Source organism: Equus asinus, chromosome 1 (genome assembly GCF_041296235.1).
Source record: "Equus asinus isolate D_3611 breed Donkey chromosome 1, EquAss-T2T_v2, whole genome shotgun sequence".
In the NCBI taxonomy this organism is placed as follows: Eukaryota; Metazoa; Chordata; class Mammalia; order Perissodactyla; family Equidae; genus Equus; species Equus asinus.
In genome coordinates this window covers 207,398,022-207,419,384 of record NC_091790.1, presented here as the reverse complement: position 1 = coordinate 207,419,384, position 21,363 = coordinate 207,398,022, and the positions used below count along the sequence as shown (strand labels likewise).

Here is a 21,363-nt window from a genome sequence, read left to right as displayed (position 1 = left end):
ATACACCAACTATAACAAGCAAGACCGCATAATCTCAAATACAGGTTTCCCTTTAAAATCACACAGTTCAGCATCTCTATACAACAAAAATACAAATACTTCTTTTATGACATGCAAATCCTGGCATCCAGGGATACCAGAAATTCTGGGTGTCCAATGAAAATGAATGAGAAAGGGTCCTCAATTGGTATCTCAGGACACTACAATGTGGACACCACTTGGATGGTATGCCCATGGACAGAGTAATACTTGAGCAGTCGGGCCATGTGGGCAAAACTACATTAGGAAAAACCTCTCAAGATGTAGAATACAGCTTTTCAACTGGTGGATATACCTTGCCTAGATACAGATGTGACATCTTGTGGCATTCTAAAGCTTATCATAATATTACGGTAATGTCCTTTTTGTATTAGCAGAAATTAGCTTAGGTAAGAAGTCAGGGTGAATTCAGAGTCCTTATCCCTGACTCCTGATTCTGTTGTGGTTCCTCAGGGGTTAGGTACACACAGGCAGTGTTTTATGATTACTGATTTCAAGTGCAGCTGAGGTGGACTGAGGATAGCCTAGTTCTGGGCTCTATCTCGTTAACAGCTGGTCATAACAAAGTATGGTCACTGACCTAACGCACTTAATTCCTGGAAGTCTCTCAGTTTTGTTCTTCAAAAGAAAAGGCTAAATAAATCTTAACAAGTTACATTACATGTGCTATCTTGGTCTGGGACAAGTTCAGGTCAGTCCACACAGAGCACACCACATAAAACTCAACATATGCTTTTCCAATACTGGAGACAGGAGGACAATATTCTTGTATGAAGAACATCATGTCTTATTTTCCAATTTTCACAGCCAATTATATCGGCATTTTAAGTAAATTCAGATTTAATAGATATTGTGCTGAAATTTACCCGCAATACACCACAACTGTTAACAAAAGATATGAAATATTTACATGTATTTATTTAATTGCACCCATGTACTTATGGCTTACATGTATCATCCCACCGAATCTTGACATCCTCATGAATTTATCACCCCACTGTACACTTAAGGGAACTTAGCTTCACTGAGGATAAGTAACTTGCTCAAGGTCTTGGAAGGGGCAGGACAAGGGCTGCCTAACTCTACAAAACAAAATTTTATCCACCTGCTGGTATTCATCTCTATCTCATCTATATTTATGAGGACATTTATTTTCTACAGGTGACAAACATTATTAAACTTTCTATGAGGCTAATGCCATAATTTATATTCTTCTTTTAAATTATTGTTGAATTAAACATTAAAAAGTTTCAATATAGGCATTTCCTTTCCTATTTTCAATTTTAAATGTGAGAAAAGAAGTAATTATATATTATCTATAAAATGTCCCAGTATCATCCATCCTCTTTCAAAAAAAAGGAAAGAGAGAGAGAGAGAGGTGGGAGAAGGGGGAGAGAAGGCACAAAGTGATCTGAGCCCAAGATGATGTGTGAGGAAGGGGTGTCAACAGAGATCACTGCGGAAAACCATACTGTAACAAACCAAAGTCGACAGTCAACCGAACTTGAAGATGAGCCCTGGATAGGGTTGGTAGAGAAACGTGAGGACACCTAGTTAAATTTGAATTTCAGATAAGCATCAAATAATTATTTTAATATAACTATGTCTCAAATATTGCTTTATTAAAAGTATAAGTATATCCTAAATATTGCACAGTACAGATTTATATCAAAAAAACCATTTGTTGTTTATTTGAAACTCAAATTTACCTGGGTGATAGGTATTTTTATTTGCTAAATCTGGCAATACTAGCCCTGGACCAATTCCAAAAATATTTTTAGGAATGTCAAATCCCATATCTTAAATTCAACTAAGAACAATCTCCTCCTTCATTTAAACTACTTTTCTTCCAAGTTTTAAAGAAAAATACAAATTTTAAGAAATCATGAAAATTTGGGTCCATTTTGTGGTGTCAAACACCTTTACACACGTTCCTTTTCCCTGCATTCATTTTCACAAACTTAATTGCTATACAAATATTTAGTACCAAAAAAGCAAAGTTTATGGAAGTAATCATTAAAAAATTACATAAATTGGCTAAAGACTGTAAAAGGTAAGGAAAACTGGAGTAACAATTTAAAACTGGATTAACAGAGAGCCACTGCTGAGATCAGAAGACACCTTTCCTTCCAGTTCATTTTCTCCAATTTCCTGGCATGGATGCGCCTATGAAAGAAGACTGCACCAAAGCTGAACGACTTGCAGAATTCTGATTTAAACAGGGCAAGTCACGGGGAGGCCGACTTTGCAAATGGAGAGCGAGGGTTAGAACTATCTGCCCAAAGTGAATTCTCTGTACAGTCAGGCCTGCGGTTCTTAACCCCAGCTGCGTACTCGAATCTTCCGTTGATAAATGCCCACACAGGGGCACCATCACAGCAATTTTAACTCAATTCGTTAGAGGTGAGGCCAGTCAGTAACTGTCTTTAACCATTCCCCAGGAGATCCCGTTATGCAGTCAGACTTGAGAACCAGTGTGTTAAGAAATATGAAGTCAGGGCCAGCCCCGTGGCTGAGTGGTTAAGTTCACGAGCTCCGCTTCAGCGGCCCAGGGTTTCGCCAGTTTGAATCCTGGGCGCGGACATGGCACTGCTCATCAGACCACGCTGAGGCGGCGTCCCACATGCCACAACTAGAAGGACCCACAACTAAAAAGTATGCAACTTTGTACTGGGGAAGATTTGGGGAGAAAAAGCAGAACAACAAAAAAAGATTGGCAACAGTTGTTAGCTCAGGTGGCAATCTTTAAAAAAATATAAAAGGAATATAAAGTCAAATAAAACAGCAAAACAAGCAAACAGTGGAATAACCAGATGCACCCAGCTCAATGTACGGTTCAGTGACTTTAATAGTCAAAATACAACAGCATTCTATGTATTTGACGGGTTTAACTCTAGTCCCTATATCATGTTCTTCATACTAGATCTAAACCTTAGATTAAATAAATGCTCAAAAACTAATAAAATTATTCAAGTAAATACTCAGAAATGCGCACCACTGTTATACATGTTCTATTATCTACTATGTGAATTAAATTAAAGCAGGCGATACCTGTAAGCAGGACTCCCTTAACCCCAACGTTAAAAGATCAAGCAGATAACTGCTTAGAAACATATAGACTCCTCATAGATATCACACTTGACAGCTGTCTGAGTTAAAGATTACAAATTAACAGGCACTGTTTCTCACAAGATCCCTGTATGTTTGAGAGCTCACTGGCTATGGCGATCACAAGAAATCTTGACTAATGACCCTAGGGAAGTATTCCTCAACATGACCTACATCACATCATATAACAAATTTACATATATAATGTAAATAACAATGATGTGTTATAATATTTCTTAGAGGACTTAAGGCTATTGGTGTTAAAGTATGACATTTCTGAATGGAGATCATTAATACTTAGTTATATTACTACACCCAAAAAAGTACATATAGCCCAAATTTCGAAAGGCAACTCAAAGACTAATTTACATTATAATATAAAATAATAATCTTTTTATCTTAAATCTGATATGCAAAATCTGGTAAGTAAAATCAAACATCTTAGGTAATTCCTTAAAAAGTTCAATACAAGCATAGGATACAGCACATAATTTACGGGTACTTAACTGTGGTAAATGTGTAATATGGTAAATATATATCAAATAAGAATTTTTTAAAAATTTGATCTCATAATGAAGAATATACAGACATGAAAACACAAGAAAAGCTGGTAATGCACAGCTCTAAGAATCTCATCTCACAGAAGACCAGATGACAGTTTTCCTGGCATAAATCAAAAGCCGAGACTGACTCGAGCAGCTGTTTGTTCCATCCTGCGTGTCCCAACGGCACCCATCTCTCAGCTTTGTTCCATCTCAGTGTACTTGGTTGAATGTTTGTCTCTTTTACTACATAGCGACACTGACATAACGGGGACTCAGTCGACTTCCTTTATGACTCCCCTGGCACAAGGTGGAGTCGTGTTCCTTGGATAAAGACTGCAGGTGTTTAAATAATTGATAGTAATGACACCCTAACCTATAAAAGTCATCAAGTGTCTGATATGGATTACTGCAGTCAAAAGCTTAATGAAGCTTTACGCAGCCCTTAGTTTCCACTTGCTAAAATTGGTATGTTTTTAAAGACAGCAGTATTCTCCGGCATGCTTAAAACACTACAAAATTACTTCTTAAAGCATCCATTTTATTTATAGTCAAAAACAACAACAAAAATCTTCAAAGACAGGAAAGGACATGGCATGCTGTCCAAGAACAGAGGGTGTGCTGCTCTGCGTCATTCGGTTCACAGTGGCAGGTTAGGGATGTAGTTAAGGCACTGCTGTTGTTTTAATTTTCTACTTTTTTAAAAAGTCCTTTTGAAACTGAAAAACACAAATCAACCATCAAGAAAGTGAAAATTCCTCACAATACAGACCTCTCCCTCTGTACATATGGATATCCATAGGTAAGGACGGCATGAAAACCTACCCCTGCTCCCCCAATACGCCTGCTTCCTCCAAGGTAACTCCTATTCAGTCTGGTAGCTGCAAACAAAGGCACATCAAAAAGGAGTTCCTATCTCCTCAAAGGGCTAAGGCAATTATAGCTATAAATTACACTTCAAGAGGAGTTTATAAATTTGATAAATGCATAAACTGTTTTAGCAGTGTCAATGCAGGGCCTAGAAACTGACCTCAATTCTTATAGTGACAAAGAAAGATGACTCTATCCACTTAAAATGCTGTGTTCTGTGACCAGCCAACAGAGCCTCTTACAGAAATTAGTTCGAGAGGACCATCACAAGACTGAAAAATGAGAATGGTCGGTGGTCGAAGGAGTCGGATCTCATCATTTGCAATTCTGTCAAAATCAACGGAAGGCAGGAAATCATTGGCAAATGTTTTTCACCTTCTTTGGTTGATTCTACCTTGAATTCTTCAACTCAAGTTTGGCAATGAAATATACAGAAAATGCTAACATTTTATTTTAGTACTTTTCAGAGGGGGAACATAAAGGAGCAGCTGAGTTCCAATGCTGGTTCTATCATCTACTAGCTATGTGACCTCATGTGTACAATGGGGAACCTCACAGAACTACTGCATTAAATGAATTAATATTTGGAAAGCTCTTAGAATACTGTCTGGAACATGCTAACAACTGAGAGGTACACTTTTATTATTTCATATTAAAGAAAATTTTTTCTTAAAAGAAAAACTAATAGCAGCTGAACGCTTCTCCACTCAAAGACTCTGCCTTGATTTTTTCTTATTTTTAGGGCTCAGCTCAATAGCAGGTAAGATTAAAACTTTTTTTACCCCAAAGAATAGGAATCCTGTTCAAAAAGTTGTCTTCAAATAATTCTGCTCTAAATTCAGAAGGTCTTTGTAACAACTCAATTTTGAACCTAAAATAATCCTGTATTAAAAAAAGTGAACTTTCACTCTAATTCTTAACACCCTCAATCCTTAATGAAGTGGTAATGAGTCATTTTGAGGGATAAGAAAAAATTCACTACAAAATTTTCATGTAATGCTTAAGCAAAATAAAATAGTGCCAGGGGAAAAATATCTTACATAGCATTATTAAATTCAGATATTTCTAGGTCCCAAAGATAAGTCTGTCATACGAAAATTATGAAATTCTCAATAGGTGCTATAAAACAATGAAATTATCTGACACTGTACACAAAACCTAATATCCTACATAATGGAAAGCTTTATTAACAAAGATCTCAGAGTTTAATTAAATACTTAAAGAAGAACACACATGCTACCATAATACCCACATCCAAGAAAAGCTTACAAAAGAATGGCAAGTTTTCAATGGGTGAGACAGCTTATTTTTAACTTAGAAAAGTTGCATAATTGTCAATCTTTAAGAAAGAATCTATTAAGGACTCAACATGTGACCTTCAAAGTTTACTTAGGAATACAGAGATAGGTAATTAAAATAACTTGTGCAAACATATATTACATCAATCTGCACAAATTATAAATTCAATGATGCATTAGTACTGTATTCAGTGCGATCAAAACATTATCAGTTACTCTCACTGCTACTAATGCTCATGCTCATAAGTGAAATGTGTTGTAAAATCAGGCAGAATGGGCTGGATAGAGACTATCGTGCACTCGTAGGATGAATAAGCAGTCCTTAATTAGCCCATCAGGTTAAGTGCAAGCATTAATGGGCCTTTCCTAAAGTCTAGCTTGACATCTTCCTCCAAACATGGCCAAGAAGAAAGTTCCATTAGCAATATTAATACAAGCTTAGTTGATCATTTTCATTCAATTAACTTCTTTCAATTAAATAGATAGCTTGACAAAAGCAGTGATAAAAGACCTAAAGGGACAGCTGATGACTCGAACTGAACATTAGTGTGCGAGAGGTCGCTAGTATTAAACGGACTGTAAATCTAGCATTCAATTTGGAAAATGCATTTCTTCTGCTCTCACTCCTTTAATGAGCGATTTTAGCTGACTAGATGTGTTTGCTGCAGAAATTTCATGGGAAGTCAAGCACCCTTTTCTTTCCTTTTTTTCTAACCCAATAGTTATATTTTCAGTGGTCGTGGTTTCCTGTCAACATTCCAACCACAGTAACTCATAACCTCTCTTTCTGCATGGTTAAAGATGAAGATATTTTAAAATAATTTATATTCCACTTGCAATAAATTAATGACCTTATTCCACCTTTGCTAGTCAAGTTCTTAAAAGACTAAAAAAATAAAATCAGTAAGAGTTCTTATAGAGAAAAATAAAAACGGAAACATTTAAAAACTTTTATTTATACTTTACTTTGTCACTAAAAGTACTTAGGGCAATTTATAAAAGATGCATGCAACAATGGAAAAACCAGGTTTTAAAAGGAGGGAAATGTAAAACAAAAATGACTTTTCTTAATTTAAAACTTCTGCAAATTAAAAATTATGCCTGAAACAAACCTGTATTTCTAGTCTTCTGAGTCAAGTTAAAACAAATTTGTATATTATTTGACCTCAAAAAAACAAAAAAATACATATACTGTATACCTTAAATAACTGAATCCATCGTTTTTGTTCCATCTGTATACATTGTTGCATTTCAGAATTAGTAGTAACTCCAATACTTTGAAATGCTATAATATATTCTTCTCGAACTTCTGGTTTTGTTTCCGGATAAGCCAACTTGATGATCCCTAAGCACGCATCTCGGAGGCATCGAGACAACATTATTAGTTCTTCTAAAGTAAAAGGCATCATTGATGATTGTCTTTGACCTACAACTGAAAAATATAATCCAGTTTTCTACCATATTTGTCTTTTTTTCATTTCTCAACACACAGTGAAAGACTTAAAACTTTTCTATCATCTATGAAAACAGATAGGCCATGGGGCCAGCAACAAACTGATCCCTCATAATTCTTACCTTCTATGGGGTCACCGAAGAATTCATTATCATGTATGGAAATTAGTGAATGACTAAACAAGGAGCTAAAAAGGTAAAAGAGGGGGATGATTCGACTGGAATCTTCAAAAGACATAGGAGAACCCCTTGATATCACCTGAAGCAATGGTACCATAGACCTTGACGTGGAGAAAGGGAAGGAAAAAATCACAAAGATTCACGATTAGTTCTAGTTAGGGAACAAATTAAGACATGACATCAGCAAATATAATCAGGGAAAACAACATTTATATTAACAATTAAACTACTTACAGGGAAGGTAAAGTCATTCCAACAATAGAGGTTAATAAATAACATAAATTAAAAAATAGGACGCTAAACCACCACTCTTTACTAATGTTCCTGCTACTATTATCCACTGGACAAATTTCGTTACTAGAGTGAGCTAGTGGTCCCAAGGCTGACCCTAAGAGAAGAGTTATAGTAAGTAATGCCCCTATTAAACACTTTACTTTTACGTTGAAAACTGCCCCTTTCCCCCTCTATCTAACATACTTAAAGGCAGATCCTTCTGGTCTCATGAAAAATTTATCCAGCTATTTACATTTAGGAACATTCAAAACAGTTGACTATTGAACCCAGGTTAGAACCTTCAGGAACAGTTTCTTCTTTTCTATACTGGGCCTCGTTTGTATTTTCCAAGTTTATTTGCCAGCTCCTACTATTGCTCCTGCTTTTACGAAGCATCACGCAGCCACCCAGAGCAGCTTGAAGGTGAGACAGTCTTCAGAGAGCTCTGTAGTCGCCCTCACCTGTCAAGAGCTATGAGCTATTAAATTTACTTCTCCCACCTGGAATCTGCTCCCTTTCTCTCTTGGGTCAATGTGGTTCCTTGTCTTACTGAACATTTAGCTACAGAAGTTCACTTGTAAGCTCTTTTCAAACTATCAAGTCTGTGGGTCCCCTATCACAAGTCAAATCAATCCTGGGTTAGCAGACGCTGTGGGCAAGATCACTCTCTTATCTTCCTCCCTGTATGTTTACACCTTAAACATCTTTTTCCACAAAGCCACAGGCATATATTGGATGAACTGTGACCAGGAGTCAGGACCCACAAATCATCAATTAGCTGCCCATCACTGCCAAAAGTGATACGAGAGAGCAAAGCAGAAGGCCTGACACAGGTAAGTTTATTCCTAGTGGGGCTGTGCTGAGCTTGGCTGAACCACCTCGGAGCTTTCGGGTCTCCATGGTGCAAAGCTGAGGGGACAGCACTGCCACCAAAAGGGCCAGGAGAACAGGGAGTCAGATACACTCCTGAACTCGTCTCCATTCCTGCTATCGTCCTGCAGGCCCTGAACACGCCTCACTCCTGTGTGCAGTCGCAACACTCAGCACTGACCACCATGCCGAATGCACTGAGGAACGACAGAGATCCGTCCAAAATGCGAATGTAGTGAGGATGTACACAAAGGGACAAAGTACAACTGTCCTACCTCACTGCCACAGCCAGGACAACAGAAAAGGCTGTTTATGTGCAGGGTTAAAGAAGCGGGGGCTGCCTTAACTGCACAACAGTGGTTCCCTTCCAACTGCCAGTCCCGTGAGGACGGAGCCTTCTCCTGTCTCCCGAGTCACTTCCACCAAGCCTGGGCCTCCACACAGTAAAAATTTTGCTCACATACAGAAGAAAAAAAATGTAATGTCATATGTTTTGCTGGTGTTAGTAAAAATAATGGTTTAAACCTCTCAGTTCCCTTGCCACTAAATGCAGAACTAAAATGTAACAGATAATACTGATGAACAAACACTATCTAGGGGAACACAGGAGAGGTTGAGTTAACCAGCTGCAATGTGGACAAAGTATCTCCTGAATCTAAGAAAGTGATAAACCAGTTTTCAGCTGTTATACTTGTCAATAATCCTTGTACTCAAAATCGTCATCATCCTTAATTATGCACATATATGCCACAACGCATAAAACTCCTATACTGGTTCCTTAAAAACAAACAAGGGCAATTATTCAACATTAGCTTATTTGTTTTCTTTAAGCCCCTGTGAGGTAAGCAGAAGAAATTAATCATTCTTGTTTTAATGACAAAAAATGTGATTGGCCAGAAGGTTCAGCTATGTGCCTGTGGTCTCATCCAGCTGGGACGTAAATGAAACACACGGCTCATGATTCTCTGCTGATCACTCTTTCTGCCATAAACACTGGCTCAAATATTCCTCTGAAAACAGGTCAATCTCAAAGACTTATGTACAAATAAAAAGTCCATAATTTACTGTAATGGAAAAGACATTGATTCGTAACTCAGAGAGTTGGCTGCACTATGAGCATCAGGGAGACCTCAGACAATCCCTCGCCCTGTGCACACCCTGAGAAGTTTTCCCACTGGCCTGCGGGAATCCCTCCTGCACCCCCCTTACCTGAAACAGCTTCTCCCCTTCTAGAGAAGCTGCCACTGAACACACCCTGGCCTTAACCAAGTCTCAAGAGCACTACTTAGTCTCCTGTAAGCACTACTTACTGCTGGTGTTGATATGGAAAGAAACGGGCAATACGTAACCAAAACAATCCCTGTTCAGTGAAAGACAACAGGAACCATGCTAGCCTCAGGATGAGAGGAGCCACTGGGCTGATGCATGAGCCGGTGACATGGGCAAAGTGCCCTGGTGATGGTTTTGGTACAGGGACGTCTGTCGGAGAACAGAGACCAGCCGTCCAGGTGACATGGGCAAAGTGCCCTGGTGATGGTTTTGGTACAGGGACGTCTGTCGGAGAACAGAGACCAGCCGTCCAGGTGACATGGGCAAAGTGCCCTGGTGATGGTTTTGGTACAGGGACGTCTCGGAGAGCAGAGACCAGCCGTCCAGGTGTTCCTTCATCTGCACCTGCACCTGTGTCACCGAGGACCTGTGAGGTCCAAGACCCCAGGCTTCCAACCCAGGCCCTGAACCCAAGTCTCAGGGGTCAGACAAGGAAATCCACATTTGATACACTCCTCTGATGATCCTTATGTTCACTAAGCTTAGGAGTCCCCACCGTGTAAGTCTTGCTATGAAACCACTTTCAAGTTAAACCCAGTGCCATCTTCAGAAAAATCAAGCATTTCATTTAAAATTTTGTTCCAGGAGTAAATATGATGAGATATACATTAGGGCTGTATTAATAACACTGCAAGTTTCTTGAGGGACTTTATTTTAATAAATTAAACGAGTAAAAAGAGACTCAAATTCTCAAACTAGCTTTTACGAAATAATGAATTAAAAAAATTTGTATGACTTTACCAATTTATAAAATAATATTAATAATCTACTGTAATTAATTATACCTCACTTTTCTTTCACACACCGAGACTCCACTTCCTCACCAAGCAACAAAGACCATAAACCAGTAAGCAGTCATCAGGCAGAGCTACGATGGGGTCTCTGTTGCTAAGCTGAGACACTCATAGGTCAATGATAATTTCCTGTTTCAATGATTCCCAATCTCCTTCTGCCCTAAACAAACCTGTCATTCATGAAAGCCAAGGCTGGCATAGTCATAAGGGGCTGAAATGTACCCCCAAAAAAACAAAAACATACCCCAAAACCTTACATTTTAATTTGAAAATGAAAGGATATAAAATAATTGTTCTAGACATTGATGTTTTCTAGATTTCTCTCACATCACTACTTCTGCGGCTCACTGTCAAACAAGCTAAATCACTTAACCTTTATGAGTTTCATCAGGTGCAGTGGCATCATTAAAAACTTCCTTTATTCACTTAAGATGCACTAAAATTAAATGAACAAAACATGAAAGTAATTCAAAGTAAGGCTGTTAGTAAACTGACAATCTCCTTTTATTAGTAAGATGATCTGAGACTGACTCCTTGACTACAGGGCTGACTGCAACCAATACAAAGGCACTAAAACGTGATCATCTTTTTCTCTGCATAGCACACGAAAAAACTCAAGATCCAGAAATCTCAACACAAGATTTTTCAGTCACATCTAACATATCACAGACCAAATTAGATTGCAGATGAGTGCTTATTTAAATTTTGGGCACCACCCCGCCTACCAAAAATTCTTTCTTTCAATTTCTTGTCCCTCCTCCACCGCCCCCCACAAAATAACCCCCCAAAACACGAAAGGAAAAGAAACGTTCTTCCTTCTAAACTCCTGTTGTAAAACTGAGATGTGCCTTTCCGTCATAGGATAGGCTGGCTCCCAGCATGTGGTCAATAGCGGTGACTTCCATAATTACTAGAAGAGTTAGCATCATACACAGTTACATTTTGGAAGTTTAGTCTCCAATCCACTGAGTTACACATGTTATCTTTTCATATTACAGCACAGAGGGATTAGCTTAGACTGCTGACAGGAGAAATTCACGATGGTAATGGGCTAAGCCAGGTCATCATGAAGGATTTTTGAATATTAAATTTTCCACTTATTACACATTTAATTAAAATACGCATCCTAAAGATTCTGGCCCCAAGTTACGCAATGATTCACATAAGAAAAATGAAATTGTTTCAACAAAACATTTTAAAAAGCAACTTCTACAAAATTTTCTATGTTTTAATGTTTGTAATGGTGTTACATTTTCTTCAAATCTGTAATTTCACAATCAAAAGCATAGGAAAGCCATATGGACCAAAGAAATTTCAAGTCTCTGGGTTTCAAAACATGACTGGGATTTTTAAAACAAATTTACCCTCGGATGAAGGCAACGTCTTAATAATATGTACAGACAAACAACTGTAAAATAAGGTATTAATTTTTCCTTTTCTGAAATTGAGACCATCTAGAATTTTTCTTCTAATATTAAATAAGCTAAGTCTAAGTAGTACTTAAAAAAGATCACCTTACAGTATTTTTTATTAGGTTGTTACTTCGATGTCCTTAAGCTCAATTTCTAAGTGCTTGTAACACATACCCTGTGATCATCCGTGTTGTCATAGAAGATATAAGAAACCAAAGATGTCTCAGAAACCTGGCATTAAAGGCTAAACTGTAGAGAAGCCTAAAAAGGAATGGGGGAGACAAAAGTAAACAAATATTCATTCAACATATATTAAAAAGAAACTAGAGACTGAAGATAATGTACACTTTAGAAAATATCTATATTAACACAAATAGCATGCTTCCTACAACAGACTGCCTGACAAGTGTAACTGGGAAATATTTCTTGCTCCCTAATTACTGGAAGTTACCTGTCAGCTGTTACTGTTACAGAGCTAAGACAGCCCTGAGCTGTGGCCATGAGTTTTGCCCAAATGAGAAAGGGATGGGCTGGGCTGTTTTAAAGCACAAGTGGAGTCTGCCCCCCCTCTGAGTACATATATTAAATACACTATAATATTATGCATTACTAATATACATTTTAAAAACTTTAAATATTTAGCAACTGATTTTAAGTCATCATTCTTGAAACAAACACATAAAAATATATTTTTTAATGTTAAGTAACATCTCAAAAATAATTTAAATCTAAAAATATATTTTAAAGGTTTTAAAAAACCCCTCCTGTATAATATCAATTTGATGAAAAAGCCTAAGAACCTTCATGGATGACGAGAAATTGTTTAACTTTAAATGAGCTCTGTATAGTGCACTGAGTTTTAAAATAGGACATACTTTCTAGTCACAACATTGTAATCAGAAGAAACTTGCATCAAACAGTTTTAGAAGTGCAGGAATCAAAAAGTAAATTTCAAACTTATGAGACTAAATCACAGTAAAAAGGTTTAGAATATTAGGAAAATGGTTTTATGAAAGGACTGTGATCTTACTTCAGAATCATCTTAGAAGAATAAGAAAGTAGAAGAGCAAAAACAATTTTGGTTTAGTAAGCAGAGCTAAAGAATACAGAAGTTTTTCACTGTGGAATTAGAGAATGTATTAGGAATGATCCTGGAACAAAACTTAAAAGTATATATGAGAGCAGAATTGCATATTTTTAACATCCACATATCATCTAGTCTTGTATACCTTTTGTGGGATACTGAAGTTAACACCAGATGACTGGATGTTCAAAGTGGAACAGACCTTAAAGACTGTGTCTGACCCCCAAAGTTGTGAAGCCAGCCTGTGGAAGAGCAAGTAGTATACCCCAAGGCTGCTGAGGGACAGCGGGCTCTTCTCTCTCCTCAATAGGGTGACCACTAGCCCCAGTGTTCTCCTTGGACTGCTTCTAGTTCTTTTTGTGAGAAATGGCCAGTAAGAGTAACTGGATGATTTGACTAAAGAAAAACATCATGTAGTGGGTACCCACAATTCTCTATGGATTTAATTACTGTAAATATTGTACTGAGTATAATATAAAATATTGGAATAGACTAAATTTCGCAAGAAGTGTACTAATTTAAATGCCCACAGTGGAAGAGAAATGAACAGGTTTTCGATAAGTAACTTTTCAATACAAAAATCTCAATTTGATTGATCTAGTACTTTCCTGCATTCAATTCAAAATATCTGACACATTCTTCAGTATTAGCATTTTCTGAGTACGCAGTAGGGATTATGGAGTACTAGTTTAAAAAATCCAATCTTACTTTAGTGTGGTGCATTTTGAGACGTCTAAATGGCATTAAAAGCACAATCACTTAAAAATAGTGAAAACATGAAAGAGTGAAATTTACCTAGAATCATGAAAATGTAGGATAGAAAGATTATTTGATCATTTAGCCCAACTACTCTTCAAATGTCACATAGGCCAAAAGCAACCTATTTTCACAAGATTGGACTACATGAATTCTGAGGTCTTTCCCAGCTCAAAAAAGTGATGATTCTATGGAAGTACATTATCACAAGTACATACGGTGACAAAGTGGTAACAACACTACACTAATTCATAGGAAAGCTCAACTGAGTGAGTCTCAAAACCAGGTTGAGAAATCTGTAAAAGATTTTTATTGGATTAATGGAAAATGGTAATATTACAGTAAGTTACAAGAGATGAATTGAACGATGTTACCAAGTTTGCTAAATTCCTGTCATTAATGTCTGAGCAAATTTCAACTTAAAATTCACTTCAAAAAAGACTATACTGTTGGAAACTAGAGCTGTATTAGAAAATAATAATACATACCCCATCTCTGAAATATTTAAAACGCTTACCATACACCTATATATAAATAGTGTTAAAATTTTCATTTTCTTGCCCTTATGGAATTTTATGTGCTATAAAAAGATATCCAAACAACTACATGGAATATAGAAAAACATGAACTTTTCATATAAAGGAACTCTAGACGGTAATATTTGCTTGCCTTATTTCTCTTCAACCAAGAAAGTGAGTTATTTTTAAAAATATATTATCTAGTATAATTTCATTGATACCAAGATTTCTTAAAATTGTGTTAATCATAAATACTAAAATTTAGCACTTCAAAAATCTGAAAAATTACATATTTTCAATAAGTATGTTTGCTTTGCTCTTTTTTCTTAACCACCACACAACAACAAGGCAAGAGAACATTAGTAACGTTTCATCCCGTCTTCCCAGAAATAATCAGAGTTAACACCTTGGATAAATCACCCAGACACAGGGTGCACAGAGGCAAACAAAAATGGGTTCTCCCAATACATTCTCTTATAACATTTTTTCACTTAGGACTGTAATTAACATTTTCCACAAGAACACGCAGACATGTGTCCGAAACACCGTTTCAACAGCTACACATTTCAAGTTATATTTTAAGTTGACTTTGAAACAATTCTATTTCCTAAATTAGTCACTCAATAAGTAGTAATAAAACAAATTATTAAACCCCTATGTAAATTACTGAAGGTTATTTAGTTTGGGGCTTTACTGCTAAAAGGTAAGGAAGTGATATATTCTTTACATATACTGGGCTATATTAAAATTACCCATTAGGCTTTATTTAGCTGAGACAACCCTATGAGTTACTTAGTAAAGGGCAACATTTTCAACCCAGGTCATAAATTTGGGCCTGCTGTCTGCAGGGTTATTTAAGTTATTAAAGAGAACACAATGGAGACACCAGCTCACACACAGGCAGTAAAGGTCACGCCAACAAGGTGTTCTCAGATCCTCCCTGTGGGTAAAGGTGCCACAGGGAAAAGGCACACGACAAGCCAGCCACATAGAGACCACTGCACTCCTGCAGCACAGTGTGCACAGGGAGCACCTGGTGTTCCCCTGCTGAAAGGATCACTTTATTGGCAAAAGCAACATTAAAATACGCACATAACGTTTCAGCTCTGAGAAAATGAAACATTAAAAATAAATTCTAAATTTCCTTAATGATAATAAAAATTTTAAGACATATTTCCGTTTGAGGCAACTTGCCAAAAAACTTTTCTTCACAAATGAGGTACCAAGAAGCTGGAGACATACAGTTGTGTTAAATCAACATTCCAGTGCTAAAACTATAACCAGTTTAAACAGTTTCTTTTCTCCTGAAAACTGATTTTAACATGAATGGACTCAAAAAATGTACTTTCCCTCATACTACAGTTTAAATTAGAATGGGGCTAAGCAGCACTCACTGTCTTGGATATTGCCCTTGACATTCCCTTCCCTCACTATTTCTTAACATTATTCTTAAAAGAAAACTTAAAAAAAATTTTAAATAGTCTTTGTGTATGCCTTTTCCAAGTTTACTTGTATTTCCTGTGAACCAATTATCATTCACAAATGTTTAGAAAATTCTTAGAAGTACTAATTATATTGCTTAATCTGACTAAGTAAGCCTATTTTACTAATTTGTCGTGTCTAACAATAACTACTGCCAATTAGTTTATAATCTACATGACTCCAAAATAAGAGTTCACAATAAAATCATTGTGTTGAAATGTTAAAAGGTCACAAATTTTATCTGACCTTTATAACAGAATGCAAATTTTAACATGAATTAACAGCTGATTAAATCTATTGATTATACTGAAAATATCATTGTCAAAAAAAGCAAGCATGAAATCATAGGCAAAAATTAACAAATTTCTCTCTGCAGGTATATCCTCAAATTTTTTCTAAAATACTGTAAAAATTACAGTAAGTAATACAGTGAGTAATTACTTTCATGAGTTTCTTGTGTATGCTTCCAAATCTCTTTAGGCAAATACAAGTACACATTCTTACTTTTTCCACCTTTCTGACAGAAAAAGTAGGGGTTTTATCCAACTATTATTTTATTTTTTTGAGGAAGATTAGCCCTGAGCTGGCATTTGCCACCAATCCTCCTCTTTTTGCTGAGGAAGACTGGTCCTGAGCTAACATCCGTGCCCATCTTCCTCTACTTTATATGAGGGAGCCCACCACAGCATGGCTTGATAAGTGGTGAGTATGTCCGCACTCAGGATCTGAACCAAAGAACCCTGGGGTGCCAAAGCGGAGCATGCCAACTTAACCACTACTCCACCAGGCCCACCCCCAAAAAAGGAGGTTATTATCGATACTGTTCTGTATCTTTCTTTTTTCACTTAAGCATCTACCTTGGAAATCTTTCCATATAAATGTAAAAAGGGCCTCCATATTCCTTTATACATCCTGACAATCAATGTCAAACAGAAATTAAAACTGCAAATCCCAACCTTGAAAATGAGAGACTAACATGAGCCTGGGAGGACCTGAGAGTGAGTTATCAGCCTAAGAATTTACTAATCATCTTTTAAATACCTTTAAAATAAAAAGTTGAAAGCAGTTAAAATCTACAACAGTTAAAGTAAGCCTATTTGCTCTTTGATGAGCTACGAAAAACATTCTAAATACTTAAAGCCTAATGTATTTAAACCATAAATAAAATCCCTAGAGTAGTTTCTTGGAGGAAATAGGTGCTGTACTCATAAAATCAAGGTTCCAAATAAAGCTCCTTGACCCATTAGACCCCTTGTGGAAGCAGTTCACCAGTAAACCTCAGGCCAGGGCAGTGATGCATTTAAATCCAGTAATTGCTATCCAAAGCAATGGGCTTTGTGCTACAATAAAACCAAGTGTCCTGCTTCAGCTGCTATGCTCCTCAGATCTCACATCCTGCTCTAATGCAATCAGCCTACAGAGAGCTAATTACCTAATCGCAGGATCACAGTTTCACTGACATCTTACTTCCTCCAGCAGTAATAAACACCAGTGAGCTAAGATAGCACCTAATTAGTTGGCTGCATTAGTGTTTACAAGGCAGTTTCAGCTGATGACGTGTTCCTCACATACAGTTCATTTCAAAGAACGCTTTCCTAACCAAAAGACACTGCTCTTTTCATGTCTGGGGATGGCATTTCTTAAACACAGAAGCAGATTCTTTCGGGGAGCACCACTCGTCTGATGCAGCACAGGCCCTCCGTACCGAGAGATGGTGCTTCCCAGCGGGCTGCTGTGAAACGTCAGTCCCTCAGCTCCTAGCACAACCACTATGTATTTTTGCACTGCACTCTATTAAATATTTTTCTGTTAAATTCTCATGAAACCATTAAACTATCACTCAAAAAACAGGGGAAAAAATAGTTCAAGATTACCGTCACACTTATCTACACAAATTAGCCACATCTTAACTCGTATGTTTTGTTTAGTCCCTCTCAAAAGTTTATTTCAAAGTTTTAAAAAACAAAAATGTCCAAGTGCCGGAGTAAACTGTCAGGGGCAAGCTGACAAAAAAGAGTGCTATGAAAAACCTAAAAAGACATGTAATACACTGATTCTATAATGCAGGCATGACCCCAACTTTTAATATGGGTGGCTAGGAATAAAATCCTCTTTCATTTCCAAGATATCACAGAAAAATGAGCTTATCTGATTTGTTAACATGTCACAGTGCACTTCAGAGCCTCACAGGCCAGGAAAAGGACTCAAACAGTATTAGTTGGTTTAGAAAAGAAAAACAAACTTTCATTTTCCACGAAATGCTTGAAGAGCAGAATATTCTAAACCATATTCTATCAGAAAATAGCAGGTGAAACTGATTCAGATTGAGACCAACGCAAATCACAGGGCAGGAAAGCAGACTTTAGTGTTCGTGTAACATTAATACCCAAGCAGACTTGCCTGACTTTTGGCACCATCATCCGATGCTGCACCATTAGCGTGTGGCAGATGGATGCCATCAGAGTAAAGGCCTCCTCGCTGGCCGAGTCCCTCCAGACCAGGTTTAACAGGGTGTTGGTCTGCTGTTTTGTATCCAACTTTTTCAGACATTCCTCTGTTATGTAGGGTATTGACAGTCTACCATCTTCCTAAAACACACCAGACAAATTAGTCTAAGTTAATGATGCTCTATTAGAACTTAACACAATGCTACAAACATATATAAAATCTTATTCTTCTCCAAGTGAAAATACAAGATAGGCCTTATCTAAAAGTTATCCACATCACAACAAACATGTCAATATCTACCAACACATCCATTAAAGTAATCAGAAATCTTCCACAGATCCAGTCACTATCTATATTACGCACCAATTTTGCCCAGTATAACAATGCAGGAACTGTGAACACTCAGTTTTGCTTACTGATGTGACCATATTTTCAGTATTTATATTTTAAGAAAAGCTCATTTCATATTTTTTAGATTGCATTGTATTAAGACAGCATACATATGTGGAAATGTATTATCATCTGACAGAATTTCCATTTAAAATTATTTGAGAGATCACAGTCTAAGCAAAATAGAATATTAAATAATTTTTTAAAAAAAATCAAACAAAATACAAAATCTATAATTTTATATCTTAATTTCCACACAAGATCTGATTCACTGAGTAAAACCTGAGCTAATATTCTATGCAGTTTACCTTTTTGGGGTATTAACCAAAGATATATACTTTTTTCATATATATGTATGTATATTTATGAATATATATGAACATACAAATGACATTGGGTATCGCTGACTATACAGTTTGGAAACTTGGATGGATATAATTTATGTAATCTATAATGATCTACCAAGTAAAACATTGTTTTAGAGATAAAAGTAATAAATTCTATCTGCCAAACTTCAATCTTTTTCTTCTTCTTTTTTTTAAATAAATGTGTTTATGGACCTTCAAATCTATTCAACTGGTCTACATGGATCTCTCTCTCTTTATATTTTTTTTGGTGAGTAAGACTGGCCCTGAAGTTAACATCTGTTGCCAATCTTCCTGTTTTTGCTTGAGGAAGATGGTCCCTGATCTAACATCTGTGCCAATCTTCCTCTATTTTGTATGTGGGATGCCGCCACGGTATGACTCGATGATCGGTGTGCAGGTCCACGCCTGGGATCCGAACCTGTGAACCCCAGGCCGCTGAAGCGGAGCATGCGAACTCAACCACTATGCCACCAGGCTGGCCCCCAAATTTCAATCTTTAAATAAGATGCAGCTAATAAAAGATGTCAGAACAAGAGTACTACGTTAGTATTACTACTTTTGTAGTGTACACTCTTAAAATAAATTATACATAAAACCATAACTGATTATACAGGAACCTAAGAGCTTATAGAGAGTAAAATTTGACCCCAGAAAAATCTCATTATAATCAAATTAGATTCTACATAATGAAGTATCACAGAAAAGAAAAGGTAACATATAAGCAGACATCAAAAGATGTGGCCCAGAAATAAACAATGATTTTGAGTCAAATCTGTGAGCACACGGCTTACAACCAGGTCATTAGTTGTGAACCCAAACGTGGGCAGCAAAGAACAGACAACACCCAAGGTAAGGGAAAAATGAAGAGAAAAGACAAACAAGAGAAACAAAGTATAAAGTCATATAACTGTAATAAACAGATCCTGAAACCCTGAGATACTGAAGAAGAAAAATAAAGCAGGGCAAAATGTTTCAGAGATGTGAGGAAGAGTCAAACTGCACTTTTTAAAGGTGAAAGCTCAGCCACAGGCAGGCGAGCCGCAGCGTGCTCCTCTGCCCCACGTGTCCTCCTGCTCTGCCTCTATGTTTGTGTGTCCAGTGAGGAAGGACTTCCCTTCCTGGCGTCTCTCCAGCAAACAGCCCACAGCTTCATCTTCATGTGGATACAAATGATACTGTGTATAAACACAATTTTAATTTCACAAATTCTCTAGAAGATAATTAAGAATTAAAAAACCATCTTCTAAAAACAAAAGTTTTATCCACATTCTACCTACTTCTTTTTTGATCATACAATAAAATACAAACTTTTTGGTGCACAGTTCTGAGTTTCGACAAGATGCAGCAGTTCCAGCATCCCCCAAAAAGCTCAGTTTTGCCCCTTCGTTAAGCCCCGGCAGTGACTAATCTGGTTTTCCTTTTCCTATTGCTCCGGCTTCTTCCATCCGTGCTAATGAAGCTGTTTGTACCCAGAAGGCACCACACTAACACACCCTTTCATAGCACCAAACCTTGAAGGTTTACTTCACCGGGGACACACGAGCCACTCGCAAGTGTCTTGTTCCTGAGATGAGACTTAGTACTGATCAATGTCAAATATCCTAACGCAAAAATATTGAAAACCTTTTACTGCCTCAAGGGATTTCAATTGTATAATTAAGAGAAAAAGAGGGCAGTGGCAGATATATCACCCATGTAAGACACACAAATGATGTGTGTGTGTATATAACGTAAAGCTTTTTATTCCTTGAAAATATAGAATAAACAATGCTGGGCAAAAAATGGGAGAAGGCAGACTTAGAGATAATACGTGACTTAAAATTAATTTTAAAATAAATCATAACATTTATCATCTGTATTATTGGCAAAAATTAACAGAAGACATTACTTGGTGTTGACAAGATAGGGTAAGAAGGATAAGGAGCTTAAGCTTTTTTTTTATCCTTTTAGGGGCTGAGGAAAAGGGGGAAAGGAAGTGACTGCTAATGGATATGGGGTTTCTTTGTGGAGCAATGAAAAGGTCCTAAAATTGGAGAGTGGTGATGGCTGCTTAGTTAGGTTAACATACTGGAAAATCACTGAACTGTACATCACTTTAAAAGGATAAATTTTTTTTTTTAAACATTTTATTTGTTTCCTTTTTCTCCCCA

General features: G+C 36.9%; 1 protein-coding gene across 1 annotated transcript in view; it reads right to left on the bottom strand.

Annotated features, from left to right (window-relative positions):
- Positions 1–21,363, bottom strand: part of UBE3C (ubiquitin protein ligase E3C) — a 123,711-nt gene that overhangs the window by 55,626 nt on the left and 46,722 nt on the right. The window contains exons 10-13 of the mRNA XM_044765653.2: positions 18,408–18,595; positions 12,342–12,428; positions 7,433–7,590; positions 7,057–7,289 (exon numbers count right to left, since the gene is read on the bottom strand). Of these exons, the coding sequence (XP_044621588.1) occupies positions 7,057–7,289; positions 7,433–7,590; positions 12,342–12,428; positions 18,408–18,595 (666 nt within the window). The remainder of the gene's footprint in view (positions 1–7,056; positions 7,290–7,432; positions 7,591–12,341; positions 12,429–18,407; positions 18,596–21,363) is intronic.